Raw genomic sequence first — 17,498 nt, 5'->3', positions numbered from 1 at the left:
CGCCCAGAGGGGAGAGCTTTGCGCAGAAGAAAACCCTTGCCGTACGTCAGATGAGTCGCACAAGGGGGAAAGCCACATAAATGCCGGCTGTTTGGGGAAAGTACAAATAATTACAGGAAGTGCATCGCTCCTCATTGATGAATCAACACAATGTAGAAAGCGCACAAATGCACAGAGTGTGGAAAAAGCTTTCCTTGGAAGACGAGCCTCACTGCACATCAGAGAATCCATCTTAGAAAGTCAAGAGGGTAGAATGACCTTCAGGTCTAATAATGCCCTTGAATCCGTTTCCAAACGGCTGGTGGGGTGAATGAACTGACAATATGGGGGATACTATTGGTGGGAGTTAGGAACGTAAGAAGACATCATAGGCGCCGACTCCATGGGGCTTGAGGGGGCCCGAGCCCCCTCAAAAATTCGTTTGGGGGGCTCCGCCCCCCCAATAATCTCGGGCGCCCCTCCAGCAGAGCGCCACCGCCGCCCCTCCCCCAGCCCAAAATGCACAGGGTCGGGCTGCATGCCTCCTGCCCTCCCTCCCGAGCAAAAGCTCCACCCAATTTCCTTTGGAGCTGATTAATAGGCGCAGCACGCTCTCCCCTATTCGCTCACGAGGAGGCAGCACCACTTTATTTGCATATTCATGAGCTTATTTATTATTCATGAGCTTTCCCGGGCCCCCCCCCAATATTTTTTATAAGTCCGCGTCCCTGGAAGACATTGCTGGATCAAGCCAATTGCCCCTCTAATCTGGCATCCCATTCTCACGGTGGCCAACTAGATACCTTGGAGAAACCAGCAAGCAGAATTCGAACACAGGGGCACTCTCCCCTCCTGTGGCCAGTAGCAACTGGCATTCAGAAGCATTCCAGGCTCAGTTCAAAGTGTGGCCGTTGACCTTTTGAAAGGCCGAACAGCCTGGGAAACAGAGTATTGCCTCCATGCCCACAAATGTCGTGACACTTTGGGCACAAGCATGAAACATACAAGTCGATTCCTGTCACGGCGGGTGTTGGGACCGGGTCCTCAATAGCTCACTAGGTTTCAGTGAAGTTAAACAGAAACAAAACAGTCCAGGACTAGTGAGCCACAGCTGCTCTTCCTGGTAGATCTTGACCCAAGGAGGCCGTTGCAAGGACTGAAGGTTTCTTCCAAGCAATCGGAGACTGCGCCAGCAAGCAGCCTGCCTTTGCTCCTCCCGTTTCATACCTCTTCTGGTTCTGGGAGTCAGGGGAGCCTGTCGCAGCAGGAGGGGGAGACTCCCTGGCTTCCTCACCAGCCACACTCATCTCTCCCTCTTCTCCATCCTCTGCTTCTGCCTCTGATTCTGGGCTTCTCTCTGCCACAGATTCTCCCCGCTCACTAAGCCCTGTTGCCTCTTCAGCTTCTGGCACCTCCACTTCCCCATCTTCTCCCTCTGACCACTCATTGTTGTCCCACCACACATCCCTGGCCTCTGAGCCTTCTTCCCTTGGGGGTTCCCCAGCTGGTTCTTCTCCCTGTTCCTCTGCGTCCAACCAGCCCATGACATTCCTCAACCGAGAGAACTTGTAGCTCATTATTGAATTACTAAATACGGACTAGTTTTTGCCTTATTTCCCCTTTGGTATGTGAATAATAATTAGTGAATCCGAACATTCCTCTCTCTCTCCCCCTGATCTTTTTTTTAAGTAATCTTTTTTATTGATCTTCAAAGATATAAACATACAGCATAAAACAGTACAAAATCCAAATAAGGAGATTGCTCTGAATCTCCTGACTTCCCCCGTCCCTTTTATGAGTCCTTTTAATTCTATTTTCAGCTGCATATCTGTACTTCTCCAATTTTTCGCCTTCCTAAGTTATCTCTACGTTCTGTTACATTACGAGTGTATTTAAAATCCTGCCATCGTTTGACCAGTTTATAATGATTCTGCATATACTTTATAAACATTTCCCATTCTTTTTTAAATTTCTTTTCTTTTTGATTCCTGAGCGCCCCAGTTAATTTTGCCATTTTGGCCTAGTCCATCAACTTGATTTGCCATTCTTCTCTGGTCAGAGCTGTCTCTTCCTTCTCTCCCTCCGATCTTTTCTTTCTGCTTTCTGTTCCGTAACTTTATATGCAAGGTGGTGGTTTTTTAAGTTTTTATGATGGTGTTTTAATGGTGGGTCTTTTGGGGCGGTTGTCATTGTTATTGTTGTTTGGTAAGTTGTATCGCTGTATATTTGTATAGTTCTTTTGAATATGCTTGTAAGCAACACTGGAATTGGGAGCTGGGGGATAAATGTCCTGAATAAACAGAACTTCCATCCTTCGTTGATTCTCCAAACTGACACTCCCCGCCCCTGTTGTAAACAAAAATTTGCCCTTTCCCCTTATGGGGTATCCAAGAGCCCATATAGAGTCCTTACATAGGTTCCCTATTGGTAGGAGAGAATAACAGAGGCCAACCAGAGAATATTGAGAAGCAAAGCAGCTAGTAAGCCTGATCTTTATTGATCTGTTGCAACAGGGTGCTCCCCTCACCAGCAGGAGAGAGGAGGGACCCAGAAAAATGGCATGCAAGGCCGTATAAAGACTTTTGAAATTGCCACCCTGTAGATCAAGACCACCCCCAGAAACATCATACATACATCACAGAAGGGGTGTAACCTAAGACCACCCCTCAGATACATCATACCTACATCACAAAAAGGCGGTCTAAACAGAAATTTGAATATTGTTTTTCTCCTGTCGTTGTTTCTCTCCTGTCTGGCAGGTTACTTGATTGGATTGCCTGGGGAGCCTGGCCATTCTTTTGTAGTGATAAATACTTAGTTCCTGGGCCAGGTCACAGGCTCACACCCTATTCAAACACAGACATACCCTTAAGACGGGATTTGTGAAGGAAAAGACAACGGGAGGCTTTTCCACTTTGACCTTGCAGAGAAAATATTTGCTCAGTTTAGGAATCAAAATGGCTTCAGGTCGGTCTTCCTGTGCTGATCTATGTACGTGCGGTTATGAACATTACCATATATCTAAGACCTCAAAATTCCTACCACACCCCCAACCTAAGCATCTGAACTTGGAACATAAGAAGTTGTCCGATTGTTAGTTCATTGAGCTCAGTATTGTCTGCTCTGACCGACAGCATCTCTCCAGAGTTTCAGACAAGGGACTTCAAAACTCCTGATCGGCTGATGTCAGGTGATTGACAGGCAGGCAACTCTGCTCCCCCTCTGAATTTTTGCCTGTCTTGGTGCTGGGCTCTGATAAGGATTTTGCACCCTCTGGCAAAAATGGGTTCTCAGCCCTTGGTTCAGAAACGTTTCTCTGTCGCTGTGAGCAAACACCTGCCTACCCAGCTATATTTCACAGGTGGCCTTGAGAAAACCTTTCCACAAAACCTCCGGAGGACCCCAGCTGAACAGAGTGCGAGATCTTGGGTGCGAGATCAGCTTGCCTGAGTTTTCGAAAGAGGTGCACAGAGGCAGCTGACCAGATGCTCGTCTGGATTGGTAGAACCCACGTTCCAGTGGGGGACACGACTCAGAAGGCAGTGTGGCGCAGTAGTTAGAGCTGGGAGGGGAGTCCTCAAGCACAGAGCCCTCAAATCCCCACCCAGCTCCCTTGGTTCCTACAAAAGCTTCCTGCCCCTCTTAGCATTCTCCGTGAAAACATTTTATTATCAATTTTGAACATCCTCACAATACTGCCCGCCTGCCCCCCCAGGACATCCAGAAGACCAATGAAGAAAGCGGGGGGGGGGGAGGGAGTTAGATATTGACCAAGTGAAAAAAGGAAATCTTCGTATAATACCAGAGCCCCCAAACATTGTGGGGCCACTGCCCCCTTGGTTTCTTAAATTCATCCCCAGTTCCCCATACCATATAAAAAGAATTATTCAGAATACTGGCAATAAGGATACAGCTGTACCTTGGTTTTCGAACAGCTTAGTTCTCGAACGTTTTGGCTCCCGAACGCTGCAAACCTGGAAGTGAGTGTTCTGGTTTGCAAACTATTTTTGGAAGCCGAACAGCCAACGGGGCTTCCGATTGTCAGCATCGCCCTTGAGCCAGTGCCACTAACTGGACTCATCCACTTCAGCCCCGACTGGGCTAGGCGAGCTGGGTAGCACTTCCAGAGACCACCTTCTGCACAGGAACAGGTCAAAGTGCTGTGGACTCACAGCTTAGAGTTGTGAGCACCGGATTCACTCCCACAAGAAGACAGTCGTCGCACAGCAGAGTACAGCAGACTCTAGCAGAGTATATGAACAACTCGGAGAGCAGCTCTGTAGAATATCTTCTTTATTCTATCTACAACTATTATACAACTATATACAGAGCTAAATAGGTCTAAGCATAAATGAATGCTGAACCGCACTGAGTGTCTGCAGCTGCTCTTAGCAGCAACCTTATCTAAACACACAATCTCTCTCTAACACTCAGTCTCTCTCTCTCCGACACACTGACTGAGTCTTTGATGTGGTGCTGGAGCAGAATAAGTAGAGAGCAGAACACGCCTCCTCCTCTCTGGAGAATCAGCAGACTCCTAAGGAGATTCTTGGATATGGAAGGGGTGAAATCTCCTCACCGATTGGCTGCAGGAGCTTCCTGCAGCCAATCAGAAGCCACGCTTTGGTTTCCGAACATTTTGGAAGTCGAACGGATTCCGTTCAATTTCCTTTATTTATTTATTTACTTATTTTACCATATAAAACACATACATTTACATTTACACAATACATATATACAACACACTACCTTATTTTTAAAGCATAAAATATACCCACATTACTCTATATACAGTGGTGCCTCGCAAGACCAAAAGAATCCGTTCTGTGATTCTCTTCGTCTAGCGGTTTTTTCGTCTTGCGAAGCAAGCCCATTGACGGATTAGCACTATTAGCGGCTTTTAGTGGCTTATCTGCTGATCGGATCAGCTGATAAGCGGCTTAGCGGCTTAGAAAAAGGGGGGAGGGGAAAAAACCAGCAGGAACTCGCAAGACATTGTCGTCTTGCGAAGCAAGCCCATAGGAAATTCGTTTTGCGAAGCACCTCCAAAACGGAAAACCCTTTCGTCTAGCGAGTTTTCCGTCCTGCGAGGCATTCGTCTTGCGGGGCACCACTGTAATACCTACCTATACTATACATATCAACATACCTACACACCTACCCCACACGGACACCCCACCAAGTGACTTGACTTCCAGCCGTTCTTTGTTACGCTACTTTATTTTTCCAACTAGCTTAAACGCATTTCATTATTTCTTTGATCTCTTCTTCTATCTTGACTTTACTCTCCTTTCACTCTAATCATTTTCTGGATTCACTCAGTATCTGTCAAAAATTCTACTTTTCCCCACATAGATTTTGATGTGTTCCTTAAAGATAGCCCACTTCTTCTTCACTTTTTGTACCATGACTCCTCTTATCCTCCCTGTTAATTCGGCAGTATGGAAGTATTCCATCATTTTAGATAGCCAGATTATTTTGGTTGGAACGCTGCTGCTTTCCGTTTGATTTCCAAGGTACAACTAATGCAAAAATAAAAAATAAATAAATTCAAATCAGTAACAATTATTGGCATCATCTTGAGAGACTTGTTAGAAAGAATGCCACAAAATTCTTTTAAACTAATAACAGGAAATGGAAGACTGACAGTTGTCCTAAAAAACCTAGAGAAGATTCTTATGTTTCTTGACTGCCTTGCAATCTGGTACAGAAGACTCCAGTGTAACAGAAAAATGAATTTAAGGCTCAGCTTTAAGGCTCATAAAGTGTCTAGAGCACCTAGGAGCCAACTGGAACAAACCTCTTCAATGCTAGGCCCCAGCACACAATAGCAGTTTTCATCTTACCCAGTGCATGTACCATTGAAAGGTCAGAGATGCTATAGAAGGTACCATATTGGCAAAGTCTAGCCAAAGCCATGTTCATGTTTGTTTGTTTTTTCCTGAAAACTTCTCTCATTGCCTATTAACATCTGAGGCATCTGATGAAGACTTGCATTTTAAAATGAGCTTTAAAAAGTATATTTGTAAATGTTTGTATCTCTCATGCCAGGCATAAAGCAGCTGCCTGGGTGCTTTGGCAGATGTTTATCTTCCTAAACAGGGCCCCTCTGATCTATAACAGTGTTACGGAAAAGGAGCAATGCAGCAGCGAGCTGCAGCTGGCTGGAAAGCAAAACATGATAAGAATGTTTGGGACTGTACCGTGAGAACAAAGGGGCAGTCTATTCACTGTGCTGAGCACCGGATGTTAGCTCAGAGTGTCATTTGACCTGTACAGGAAGTACAGGAGGTGGAGTTTCTCTCTCTGCTGTTGGTGTTTGGAGAGAGCAGACGCGTTTCTCTGTAATGCTGCAAAGACAGAAATAAAGGCATGTAAATACATTTCTGTCTATCTCTTTCCCCTCCCTGGGGGGAGCAGGGAGCAGGGAAGAGTGGTGTGTTCTTCTCACGCTTGAGGAGGATCGCCGATCGTGACCTAGCCTGTATCCTGCCGGGAAACGCAGACAGGGAGGTCAACAAAGAGATCAAGCCGGGTGCCTGGAGAGTGGCCAGTTTCTATGATAAGGCTTGAAATCCGACAAACAGAGCCTCAGGGTTGTAAAAGGAAATTACAGGCTGGGAGCAAAAGGTCACACTGACCATACAAATTACAGAATACAATCAAGCTGCAAAAACCCAAATTAAGAGTTGGTAAATAGTAAGTTTTATTGTTTAACAGAAGACTTGAGCCACATCTTCCTAAGGTTAAAGGGCAAATGGGAACAGCAGCTGGCTGGGAAAACCGAAGAGGCTTCTCTCTGAAGTTGCTTCTGGAAACTGTTTTTATTAAATTCCTTTTTACTTTGAAAAGACCTTTCCTTCTAAAAATCTATGTTATGTATGAAATATATTGGCTTAAATGTAAGTATGCAAAGGATTTAGAAAGTAAGAAATGTTAAATTCTTATGTTAGATTCTTATTTCATTGATGGTGTGTGAGAAGGTGAACCCAAGATCTCTGTTTAAGATAAAAATTAAAAACCATGCACCATCTGTTTTAGCCATCTGTTCTGGAGTGAATAGGGCAATAGGGCAATAGGGTAAAGATTATCTGGTAATTAAGGTGCCTGGTCGAGGCAAGTTACAGATAGGTAGCCGTGTTGGTCTGCCATAGTCAAAATAAAAAAATTCCTTCCAGTAGCACCTTAAAGACCAACTAAGTTAGTTCTTGGTATGAGCTTTCGTGTGCATGCACACTTCTCCAGATATTCTTCAGATATTTGGTCGAGGCAAATGTAAGATATATGGCTTCTTGTCTGCCATTTATGGATAGAAGGAAATATAGCTCTTTGTCTCCCATAAAAGGTAATAGGAAATGGGTGTATCTTTTATGATTGGTTCTAGCAAACAGCCAATAGGAATTTCAACCAGGCTGCTTGGACAGAGGCAGCCAAAGGAGGAGCAAGGGGGCTGGGCTGAGGGAATATACAGTGGTGCCTCGCAAGACGAAATTAATTCGTTCCGCAAGTTTTTTCTTCTTGCGAGTTTTTCGTCTTGCGATGCACGGTTTCCCATAGGAATGCATTGAAAATCAATTAATGCGTTCCTATGGAAACCGCCTTCAGACCAGGTCCGGGGACAGTCTGTCCCCCGACCTCTTCTGAAGGCTGGGGGGGGGACAAGGGCTTTTCTTCCCACCCCCAGCATTTTAAAAAACCCTGGGACAGCGGAGGACTTCTCCGCTGTCCGGGGTGATCTTAAAATGCTGGCGGGCGGCATTTTAAAATCGCCCGGGACAGCGGAGGACTTCTCCGCTGTCCGGGGCGATGTAAAAGCCCCTGGGAAGGCAGGCAGGGGGGACAAAGACTTTTGCCCCCCGCCCGTCTTCAGAAGAGGTCCTGGACCTCTTCTGAAGGCGGGCGGGGGGCGAAAGTCTTTGCTCCCCCCCGCCTGCCTTCAAAAGCCGTCCGGGACAGCGGAGAAACGTGCTGCCTTTCTCCGCTCTCCCGGGAAGGCAGGCAGGGGGGAGCAAAGACTTTCGCCCCCCGCCCGCCTTCAGAAGAGGTCCGGGACAACGGAGAAACGCGCTGCCTTTCTCCGCTCTCCCGGGAAGGCAGGCAGGGGGGAGCAAAGACTTTCGCCCCCCGCCCGCCTTCAGAAGAGGTCCTGGACCTCTTCTGAAGGCGGGCGGGGGGCGAAAGTCTTTGCCCCCCCGCCTGCCTTCAAAAGCCGTCCGCGATAGCGGGAAGCGCTTCCCTGCTATCCTGGACTGCTTTTAAAATGCTGGCGGTGGGGAGCAAAGCCTTTCGGCCCCCGCCGACCTTCCTGGACCTCTTCTGAAGGCCGGAGGGGGGGAAAGGCTTTGCTCCCCACCACCAGCATTTAAAAGAGGTCCCCGGAGATTTCCCTATGGGCTTTCTTCTTGCGAAGCAAGCCCATAGGGAAATTCATCTTGCGAAGCGCCTCCAAAACAGAAAACCCTTTCGTCTTGCGGGTTTTCCGTCTTGCGAGGCATTCGTCTTGCGGGGCACCACTGTAAGTGCTGACCATCAGGGCTGGAAGGGCAGAGCTTTGGTATCCATATACCACTGTGTCTCTCATTTATTTGCCTGACAAATAAATTATTATTTTAATTTCTCTATTGCTGCGTTGAATATTTCATTCCAGCTAAGCGTTAACCACAAGCAGGGTGCTACACATCCAGTGTATATCACAGGCATAGGGAAACTCCCCAGATGCCCCGGGACCATAACTTGAGAGACAATGGAGCATGCCTCTGGGGGTGAAGTCAAACAGCTGCATTAACAGCACCTCCCTGTGGCGCAAGCCTGGGCAGTGTGTCCAGAGGTCTTGGGCTGCCCAGATGACAAGACCTCCCTCTTAGACTCACTGATGTGGTCCAAAGGAAAGGAAAGCAAGATGTTTGGCGCCAGCTTGGCTGCAGGGGTTGCTGGAAGGAGGTGTAAAATACGTCATCCAACCGCCTTAGGGACTCCACTCCAGATTTGTGTAGGGTTTAGTCCTGCGCCTTTTCTTATTACCGCCATAGGGGGAAGATGATAAAGCGGTTTACAATATACATAAAGCCAAACAGGAATCAAAACACATGCCAAACACCAATTAACTACGGTATATTTCTTCTTTGTGTGCCTCCTCTAGAGGTCCAGAGGGTGGCAACACAAGAACAGGGCCTTCTCTGTAGTGGCTCCCCATCTGTGGAATTCTCCCCCCAGGGAAATTCGCCTGGCGCCTTCATTATACACCTTTAGGCACCAGGCAAAAAATGTTCCTTTTTAAACAGGCCTTTGATTGATCTGATTTACATCCTATGCCCCTTTAAAAAAAATTGGGGGGGCTATTGGGTTGTTTTTGTTTTTATTATGTATTTTGTGGTTTTATATCTTGGTTTTATTCTGTGAACCACCCAGAGACCCCCAGGTATAGGGCAGTATATTAACAACAACAACAACATTGTTAATTAATGATGAGATGGGGGGATTTGTACCCAGGTTTCCCAGTCCCTGGTCACAGAATTGTAGAATTGTAAGGGACGCAAGGGTCATCAATGCAGGAATCCTTTGCCTGAGGAGGGACTCGAACCCACAACCCTGAGATTAAGAGCCTCATGCTCTACCAGCCGAGCTATCCCAGACCAATGGGTCTGAGTTGGTACAAGGCGGCTTCCTAAACTCCTAACACCAGGTGCCCCTAATCCATTTTTTGTAAGGGAAGCAACTGGCTGAGAGAGATGGCTCTGTGTCATTCAGTCCCACTCCGCAGGATTTCCAGCAGGGGACAGTTCTACCTCGATCTGAAGATGCCATCTGGGGCTGAACCCGAGTCTTTCTGCAGGCAACGCGGCTGTTCTGCCTCCGAGATGTGGTCCCTGCCCTTAGAGATGAAGTAAGATTTCGGTTGCAGAGGTTGAATGGCCATCTGTCATGGATGCTTTAGCTGAGATTTTTGCATTGAAAGGGGTTGGACTAGATGACCCCAGGGTCCCTTCCGCTTCTATGAAGAGCTGCTTAAATAGGAAGCAAGGAAGCCGTTTTCTGCCATTGCTCCACCCACCACACTATTACAGTGGTACTTCGTGTTAGGAGGTCCGTTCTTAACCTGAAACTGTTCTTAACCTGAAGCACCACTTTAGCTAATGGGGCCTCATCCTGAAGCAAAGTTCTTAACCCGAGGTAATATTTCTGGGTTAGCGGAGTCTGTAACCTGAAGCATATGTAACCTGAGGTACCACTGTATTCAAAAAGTGAACTCCTATTCATGTGGTAAAGGTAAAGGGACCCCTGACCGTTAGGTCCAGTCGCGGACGACTCTGGGGTTGCGACGCTCATCTCGCTTTATTGGCCAAGGGAGCCGGTGTACAGCTTCCGGGTCATGTGGCCAGCATGACTAAGCCGCTTCTGGCGAACCAGAGCAGCGCACGGAAACGCCGTTTACATTCCCACCGGAGTGGTACCTATTTATCTACTTGCACTTTGACGTACTTTCAAACTGCTAGGTTGGCACTACACTTCGGCTGCCAAGCCACTGAGACACCACTCACTGAGCTGTGTGGCCCCTTGTAGATAATGTAAGGTGCCAGTCCTCATTGAGGAAGAGCTGCTTAAGCAGGAACAAAGGCTCAGGTTGGTGAGAACCATCGGTTCAATCCCCAATTTGGGCCACCTCCAAGTCCTGCATTGCAGGCGGTTGGACTAATAGCAGTCCCACAAATAGCTTCTATGACCTCTTTCTGCATGCAAAGCAGGCCTTCTCTGCTGACCCACACATAGGAGCCAACTCCTAGGGGATCTCCCCCCCCCCATAAAATATATGACGGGGCTCTCCCCCTAAGTTGATGGGCACTGCCAGTGCTTTTGTGTTTAGGGGTACTAAAAATGTTTAGGGGTACTCTCAATTTGACTCAAGAAAATCACCATGTTATAGTTCAAATCGGGGGAAATGAATACAGTACAGTAAATGGACCAAAGTACAAAAGATTCACAAAATGTTTAGGGGGGTGCGTACCCTGAGTACCCCCAGAAAAAAAGCACTGGGCATTGCCATTCAAATACTGTGCGTGCACAGTGTCATGTGATCGATTATGTGGGGCGGGGCTTACCTCCCCCCCCAAATATTTCATTCAAGTTGAAATCCCTGGACCAACAGCAAGGGTTAAATGGCAGAGATGGATTCCTAGACAGGAAGGTAATTTTTTTGGGGGGGGTCTCCTCTAGAGCAACAAGGCTCCTCCCTATCCTTCTTTGGAGAGGTGCTGGAGCTTGCAGAGAGCGGGGACAAAGGAGGTTTGCAAGGCTGCTGCTTCTAAGCAGAGCTGAACCAGCCTCCCTTGGGCTTTGCAAGATTTTGCAGCAGCGGGGAGGAAAATTGCTCTCTTTCTGGCCATGTCGGGGGATGTCTTGAAGGATGATGTCACACTGCAAGATCCAGTCACGGCTGCCCCCCAGCCAGGAGGAGACGCCCGGGGCGGAGAGGGATCCTGGGGAGGGATCCTGCAGCGGATCCTGGGTGAGGGGGGCACCCTCAGCTCAGAGGCGCAGCGCCAGCGTTTCAGGCAATCCCGCTACCGAGACCCCGAGGGACCCCGAGAGGTTTGCAGCCGACTCCACCATCTTTGCCGTCTGTGGCTGGAGCCAGAGAGACACACCAAGGCTCAGATCCTGGATTTAGTGGTCCTGGAGCAGCTCCTGGCTGTCCTCCCTGCGGAGACAGAGAACTGGGTCAGGGAATGCGGAGGGGAGACCAGTTCCCAGGCAGTGGCCCCGGCAGAAGGTTTCCTCTGGAGTCAGGCAGAGGAAAAGCAAGGAGAGCAGCAGGTAAGAAGCATAGCATCCTAGAATTGTAGAGTTGGAAGGGACCGCAAGAGGCATCTAGTCCAACCCCACCCAACATGGTAAAAGGTAAAGGGACCCCTGACCATTAGGTCCAGTTGTGGCCGACTCTGGGGTTGCGGCGCTCATCTCGCTTTATTGGCCGAGGGAGCCGGCGTACAGCTTCCGGGTCATGTGGCCAGCATGACTAAGCCGCTTCTGGCGAACCAGAACAGCGCACGGAAACGCCGTTTACCTTCCCGGCGGAGTGGTACCTATTTATCTACTTGCACTTTGACATGCTTTCAAACTGCTAGGTTGGCAGGAGCAGGGACCGAGCAACGGGAGCTCACCCCGTCACGGGGATTCGAACCGCTGACCTTCTGACCTTCTGATCGGCAAGTCCTAGGCTCTGTGGTTTAACCCACAGCGCCACCCCCGTCCCTTTTGCCCAACATGGTACTTGAACCCACAACCCTGAAATTAAGAGTCTTTTGCTCTACTTACTGAGCTATTAATGAGGAGTTGTTGTTCTTGTCCTTTTTGTTCTTGTTGTTGTTATCATCATCATTAAAACTTATTAGTCGTTTGCCACATTGTTATTATTATTATTATAATTGAAACTTATTAGTTGCTTGTCACATTTTAAGTAGTAGTAGTGGTAGTTTCTTGTCACCAAGGGTCTCCAACCGACTAACAGCAAAGAAAAATACACAGTACATAATACCATGGGGGGGAGAATGGGGGAACATATAATACATTAATATTTCCTGCAGTATTACATTTAATGATCACCATAATGAATTGAAAAAAACGTTTAAAAGTACTTTCCAAAAAAACAGAGTCCTTTTTGTTGGGGATAATTCAGACTGAAATTCCCAGGTGTCAAAAGAAGTTATTTATGTATGCTACTACTGTGACCCTTGGGACGCTAAAACCTCAGCGCCTAGGACTTGCCGATCGCATGCTCGGCGGTTCGAATCCCCGCGGCGGGGTGAGCTCCCGTCTTTCGGTCCCAGCTCCTGCCCACCTAGCAGTTCAAAAGCACCACTAAGTGCAAGTAGATAAATAGGTACCGCTTTATAGCGGGAAGGTAAACAGCATTTCCGTGTGCTGCGCTGGTGCCGGCTCGCCAGAGCAGCTTCGTCATGCTGGCCACGTGACCCGGAAGTGTCTCCGGACAGCGCTGGCCCCCGGCCTCTTAAGTGAGATGGGCGCACAACCCTAGAGTCGGACACGACTGGCCCGTACGGGCAGGAGTCCCTTTACCTTTACTACTGTGGCCCATGTTTCGTTAGCCCAAAAATGGAAAACGAGCAAGGTCCCAACTAAAGAAGAATGGCAACTTAAATGGAATACACACAGCTTGCAGACTTAACATATAGAATAAGAGAACAAGAAGAACATACGTTTTAGAGAAGATTGGGAAATGTTTATTGAATATAAACACTTGAAAATGTTGGCAGCATTCAGATAAATTCAACAGTGTAAATAAGTTTTGATGGATGTAATAATGGAATACTAAATAGTAAAGTTTTTATAAAATATGCAGGGATTTATGATATGCAAAATGAACCATGGAAAGAGAAGAAGGGACGTCATTGATATTTTAAGGATGTTTAAATGAGTCTTTTAAATTGTAAAACAGAAAATTTCCCATTGGGCTCTCTGCTTTTTTTCTACAGGGGAAGGACTCTGTCACGATCTGGAATCTGATTGCAAAATACTGCCTGGCCTCCAGACAGAATCTCGTGGAACTGTCAGGGGATACTTCGGCCATCTTGGGAGCCGCCTCAGATCACAAGTCCAAGATGGCCGAGAAAGACTCGGTTGGCTCTCAGGCAGGAGGAGAACCTAGTGCAACCCAGGCTGGGAGCAGTGGCAGATCCTGGGAAAGGACCGCGCAGGAGATCCTGGATGAGGAATATGCCCTCAGCGTCGATGCACAGAGACAGCATTTCAGGGAGTTCCAGTACAGGGAAGCTGAGGGATCACGGGAAGTTTGCAGCCGACTCCACCATCTTTGCCATCAGTGGCTGAAGCCAGAGAGACACACCAAGGGTCAGATGCTGGACCTGGTGATCCTGGAGCAGTTCCTGGCTGTCCTCCCCCCGGAGATGGAGAACTGGGTGAGGGAATGTGGAGTGGAGACCAGTTCCCAGGCGGTGGCCCTGGCCGAAGGTTTCCTCCTGAGCCGAGCAGAGGACAAGAAGCAGAAAGGGCTGCAGGTAAGAGAGACGGTTTTCATCCTGATAGTTTTCAGGGGCTCAGAATATTACCCATGTTTTTTTACTGGAAATCCTCGAAGGAGGGGACAACCCACCAAGGCCTGATTCTGCCCCATTCCTTCCCCAGTCCCTCTCTGTTTCTGATCTCTGCTGTTATTTCACCTACAGGACCTATTTTCGGAAGAGGCCGTGGACTTTGCTGAGGCAGAGAAGGATCCGTCAGACTCCAAGCAGATCAAACAGGAGGAAGGTAGAGGTGTCACATCACTGGGTAAGGCTTAGCGTGGCATCATTGCCCATCTTGGTCTTCTCTCTCAGGTACGCCTGAAATAAGCAGGCCTCGGTCCAGTATACCTGAAGGAGTGCCTCCACCCCCATCGTTCTGCCCGGACACTGAGGTCCAGCGCCGAGGGCCTTCTGGCAGTTTCCTCACCGCGAGAAGCCAAGTTACAGGGAACCAGGCAGAGGGCCTTCTCGGTAGTGGCACCCGCCCTGTGGAACTCCTTCCCACCAGATGTCAAAGAGAAAAACAACTACCAGACTTTTAAAAGACATCTGAAGGCAGCCCTGTTTAGGGAAGCTTTTAATGTTTAATAGGTTATTGTATTTTAATATTCTGTTGGAAGCCGCCCAGAGTGGCTGGGGAAACCCAGCCAGATGGGCGGAGTATAAATAATGAATTATTATTATTATTATTATTATTATTATTATTATTATTATTATTTCTCTCAATCCCATGTTGGGGACAAGCTGATGGCAATAAAAAAACGCTGAGTTTCAACACTTAACTTCAACAGTGGCTTGAAAGAGCCAAGCTTTTTATTCTTGTAAATCATTCTGGGACTGTTATGGGAGGCAAGTAATAAAATTCAATATACAGCGGTACCTCGGTTGTCAAACGTAATCCGTTCCGGAACAGCGTTTGACTTCCAAAACGTTCGACAACCGAGGCACAAAGGGCAGTCTGCAAAGTCAATGGAGAAAATTGAAAAAAACGCAGCAGAAGCCGTTTGACAACCGAGGCACGTTGGAAACGTTTACTTCGGGTTTTCGGCGTTCGAAAACTGAAACATTTGGCTTCAGAGATGCTCAAAAATCGAGGTACCACTGTACTAGTTACATAACCTAGGGAAGGAGAGGAGGGAGAAGAGAGGAGGGGAGAGAAAGGAAGGAAGGAAGGAGAATGAGAGAGAGAGAGAAAAGAAGAAAGAAATAGAAATTGAATTGAAATTGAAATACTTTATTGTCACTTGTACAACTTATATACAGTGAGATTACATGAGCACCCCCCACTCAGCTCTCTTAGTCTTAATTTCCCTCGTTTATTGATGCATACCCACCAAACCCAAGAGTCAGTTGCCCTGTTGTTATCTTTTCATTCAGCAGCCTAACAGCCCACGGATAGAAGCTGTTCTTTACCCTGTTCGTGCGACTAATCATGCTTCTATATCTTCTGCCTGAGGACAGGAGATCAAGAAAGTGCCGGCCAGGGTGTGAATCATCCCTGAGAATTTTCCTCACTCTCCTGAGGCAACGTTCTTCCGCTATTTCATCCAGTGGATTCACGGGACAGCCCATAATATCTTGTCCTGTATTCACCCTCTGTAGGCACTTCCTATCAGATGATGTCAAACCAGCATACCACACCGTGATGCAGTATGAAAGGACACTTTCTATTGTTGACTGGTAGAAGGAGATCATCAAATGTTGATTGACATTGTTCTTCCGCAATGCTCTGAGGAGATGGAGTCTCTGCTGGGCTTTCTTAACCACATGGGTTGTATTGATTTTCCAAGTAAGGTCTTCACTGAGATAAACTCCTAGGAATTTAAAGGAAGAGACTCTCTCTACATAGCCCTTCCTGATGTACAGCGGAAAGAAAGAAAGAAAGAAAGAAAGAAAGAAAGAAAGAAAGAAAGAAAGAAAGAAAGAAATAACCCTTGGGTATTTTTGCCCTCTTGCATGAAACTGAAATGCTTCAAGAGTGAATCACTGCAATGCTAACTATGTGAGGCTTCCCTTACACTTGATTTGGAAACTTCAGTTAGTGCAGAATGCTGCAGCATAGTTGCTGACAGGAGTTGTCGGCACATAACAGCCTTGCTCAAGGATCTGCGCCGCTGGCTCATTTGCTACCCAGCCAGGTTCAAGGTGGTACTATTAGCATATAAAGTTTTTTTAACAGCTTGGGATCAGTTTGCTTGCAAGATACCAGTGGTGCCGTTCGGTTACACGGTTTTGTCCGTCCGAATGGGTGGTACTATTTTGGCTGCCCAGGAGCAGTTTGATTTGGAAATGCAAGGAATGGCAAGTAAATCTCCCCCCTTTTTGTGTCCCTCTCAGGAGATGGACGCAGCAGGATGCGGGCAATATGTTGCGGTTCGTCTCTTCCTTGCGGTGGAGTGGAAATTGCATCTGTGCGGCTGGATCAGGTAAATATAGGGATCGACCGAGAGCCTGAAATGGAAACCCAGGGTGCCTCTGGACCCGGAAGAATCTGCACCTTCCCTCTCTGCTTCCATCAAAGTTGTGTTCACAGAAATCAGTGTGAATGCCCATTCAGACAGCTTAAACCCTGAAGTGCAACACCCAGCTAAATAATTTTAAGTTTAGTCTTACCAGCGTACCCCTTCTCGGGCAAATATAATTTTGGGGTAGTTTGCATAAAACAATTTTATTTATTTATTTGAATTTGGATACTGCCCTATACTCGTAGATCTTAGGGCTGTTCACAACATAAATCTTATATACATATACATACATATTTGCTTTCGTAGATTTTCACGGGTACAGGAATGCAGGTTTTGGTGTTTTCGGGTATCTTCCCGTGTAAGAGTTGGGGTGTCTAGGCGACGTTTCGACGAGGTCTCACTCGTCATCTTCAGGCTGGTGCTTTCGGCTTCTTGTTACTAGAACAGAGCAGGATCTCAGTGTTTGAGTTCCTATAAATACTGTTGAGGGGGTGTGGTGTATAGCCTCCAACGTTCTGGGCAGAGAGGAAGTTCCCAGGTTATTGTGCCTTTTCTTCTTTTGTTCATTAATTACTTGAGGGATATCTTGAGTGATTTCTTGAGTGATATTCTGAGTACCACTTAGGAGGGTCATTAGGTGTGGATTAGTTGCTAAAGCTTTCGTGTCTTGACCTCTTGAGCTTGTGAAGAGTTTTTCTGAGTTTTTCTGAGAAGAGTTTTTCTGAGAAGATGGCTGTACTGCACTTAGTTGTGCTCTGGCTTGGCTTCGTGTATAGGGGCGAGCTGTGGTTTTGTGCCCTGTGCCAGCCAGATCTGTGTAGGGATTGCAGGGGGGTGCAGCATCCGGAGGTGCCACTATGGTTTGGCTACTGGATGGTATCTGTAATTTATCTGTGGAGAGGGTCTGGGTTTGGGTCTGGTGTGGTTGATTGGAGATGGCGTTCTGTGTGCCTCTGGTTCTGGTGTCGGTTTTTGTGGGGAGGGCTAATTTCCAGATGTCTGGCAGGCGGGACGT

At 47.4% G+C, this 17,498-nt stretch overlaps 1 protein-coding gene across 1 annotated transcript; it reads left to right on the top strand.

Moving 5' to 3' along the window:
• Positions 1-11,080: 11,080 nt before the first annotated feature.
• On the top strand, positions 11,081-16,645 carry LOC308580882 (uncharacterized protein). Its single transcript, XM_081183151.1, has 4 exons — positions 11,081-11,790; positions 13,470-14,012; positions 14,181-14,283; positions 16,356-16,645. Exons 1-4 carry the CDS (start codon positions 11,359-11,361, stop codon positions 16,589-16,591), a joined length of 1,314 nt encoding a protein of 437 aa, XP_081039277.1. The 5' UTR covers positions 11,081-11,358; the 3' UTR covers positions 16,592-16,645.
• Positions 16,646-17,498: the final 853 nt, after the last annotated feature.

The sequence above is a fragment of the Podarcis bocagei genome (assembly GCF_964188305.1).
Source record: "Podarcis bocagei genome assembly, chromosome: 2".
In the NCBI taxonomy this organism is placed as follows: Eukaryota; Metazoa; Chordata; class Lepidosauria; order Squamata; family Lacertidae; genus Podarcis; species Podarcis bocagei.
The sequence above is the reverse complement of the archived record's forward strand: the minus strand, read 5'-3'. Positions and strand labels throughout refer to the sequence as shown.

Bases quoted from the DNA above. Each gene is read 5' to 3' on its own strand.
- LOC308580882 (XM_081183151.1), top strand. From the start codon at position 11,359: ATGTCGGGGGATGTCTTGAAGGATGATGTCACACTGCAAGATCCAGTC. The intron at 14,013-14,180 runs GTAAGAGAGACG...TTTCACCTACAG, and splicing joins AGAAGCAGAAAGGGCTGCAG to GACCTATTTTCGGAAGAGGC. The intron at 14,284-16,355 runs GTAAGGCTTAGC...TGTCCCTCTCAG, and splicing joins TAGAGGTGTCACATCACTGG to GAGATGGACGCAGCAGGATG.